At 38.5% G+C, this 1,540-nt stretch overlaps 1 protein-coding gene across 1 annotated transcript; it reads right to left on the reverse strand.

Annotated features, from left to right (window-relative positions):
* Positions 1-23: 23 nt before the first annotated feature.
* Positions 24-1,046, reverse strand: LOC113758301 (the record flags this gene model as incomplete). Its single annotated transcript, XM_027301222.1, has 3 exons — positions 656-1,046; positions 314-576; positions 24-227 (listed from the first exon to the last, which is right to left on the reverse strand). Coding segments are annotated over exons 1-3 (858 nt in total), but the record flags the coding sequence as incomplete, so codon positions are not given.
* Between the last annotated feature and the right edge of the window lie 494 nt (positions 1,047-1,540).

Genomic DNA, 1,540 nt, shown 5'->3' on the forward strand with positions numbered 1-1,540 from the left:
AGAATGTTGTAGCTGATTTGTACCTTTGCTTCTTTACTTTTCCAATAAGCCCAAAGTTTGATCCATTGCTCTTCCCGTACCCTTATGTCCTTTTGAAACCGAGCTTCAGCATTTGGCACGGCAGGATCAAAATATGTAGCCTTTAAATCTGCCTTCCAGCTTCTCCATTTTTTGCCAATAGATCTTAAGGTCCAAGCTTCTAGTCCCATAGGCAAAGCAAACCTTTCCTGAAACGTAGTTAGGAACAAGGAAATCAACATAACTTCACAGTAATTTTTGTAGAAAGCATACATAATACAAAAGCTACCATTACCTTTATCACTTCTAACATGTCCATTTTAAGTTTCCTTGGCATCTTAAGCCAACTTTCAACATCTATTGGACAATACATACCATTCCTAGCCAAACTGCCCAAGAATTTAGAGAAAGAGGTTTTCTCACTTATTGGGATCCCATTGTCATCGAGTTTAATCTCAATCCGTGGAAGGTCCTTAGGCCGACCCCAAATTTCTTTCATAAATGTAGGGCCTCGGGTTTTCTGATGTACTTCACTTGAATCATTTGTAGTTTCTTTTCCTGTATTAAATAAGAAAAATGTGCAAGTTATGAACATAAAAAATGCACTTCTGGAATTGGTTCAAACAGTTAGTAATACCTGCATCGTCCGAGTTGCATGACATGAAGGTGGTGTCATTGGAATGTTGACCTTGAGAATCCTGATTTGGATTTTTTTCAGTTGGTACGTGCCTTGTTCCAAGTGGAGATTGTTGAATTGGAGAGTTCTGGCACTGCTCATGCGACTGTGAACCTCCATCAGCTTGTTGAGTAACTTGGTCACCTGATTCATGCATTATTCCCAATGTAGAATTCTGGATTGGAGATTGAGGTGCCCGAGCAGCTTCTCCTTGAACTTGTTCAATTACATTTTCATGGCTTGTTCCAAGTGGAGGCTGCTGCCTTGTTTCATGACATGAGGGAGGTTGCTCAATTGGTTCATCTCTCAATCCATTGGCAGTGCGCTTACATTTTCGACCTCCACGGGCCATACCTGCATAATTCACCATTTATTTGATACCAGGTCCACCACCATATATATATTTTTTTGGGGGAAGAAAGGGACAAATGTAAATGTGTAGCCTTTATTGAAGCAGACACTCTACCTATAGCAGTGCATCAATCTGGGATAATGGATAAAGTATACAAACTAAAATTAATGAACAAGTTATCTTGACTACAGCGTACACTGCAAGCCGAGCTCAAGCATACTTTTATTGAACTAATTTTGAGTTGCAACGAATATTATTGAATCTATTGTATATCAAACTCGGGCAGTTTGCTTCTAATTATATTTGAAAAACCTTTTTGCTTATAAATCAGAACTTGAAAACAGCTTTAAGAACTTGAAGATTACAGTTGGGTAAATTTGACGAAACCCACAAATCAATTCTCAAAATCCTAATACTATCATCTCTATCAACAAAATGTTCTCACGTCACAAGGTCTGCTCAGGTCATGTAGTTCCATTTGAGAGGTTACTAAA

This window comes from Coffea eugenioides, unplaced genomic scaffold (assembly GCF_003713205.1).
Source record: "Coffea eugenioides isolate CCC68of unplaced genomic scaffold, Ceug_1.0 ScVebR1_462;HRSCAF=1145, whole genome shotgun sequence".
Taxonomy (NCBI): Eukaryota; Viridiplantae; Streptophyta; class Magnoliopsida; order Gentianales; family Rubiaceae; genus Coffea; species Coffea eugenioides.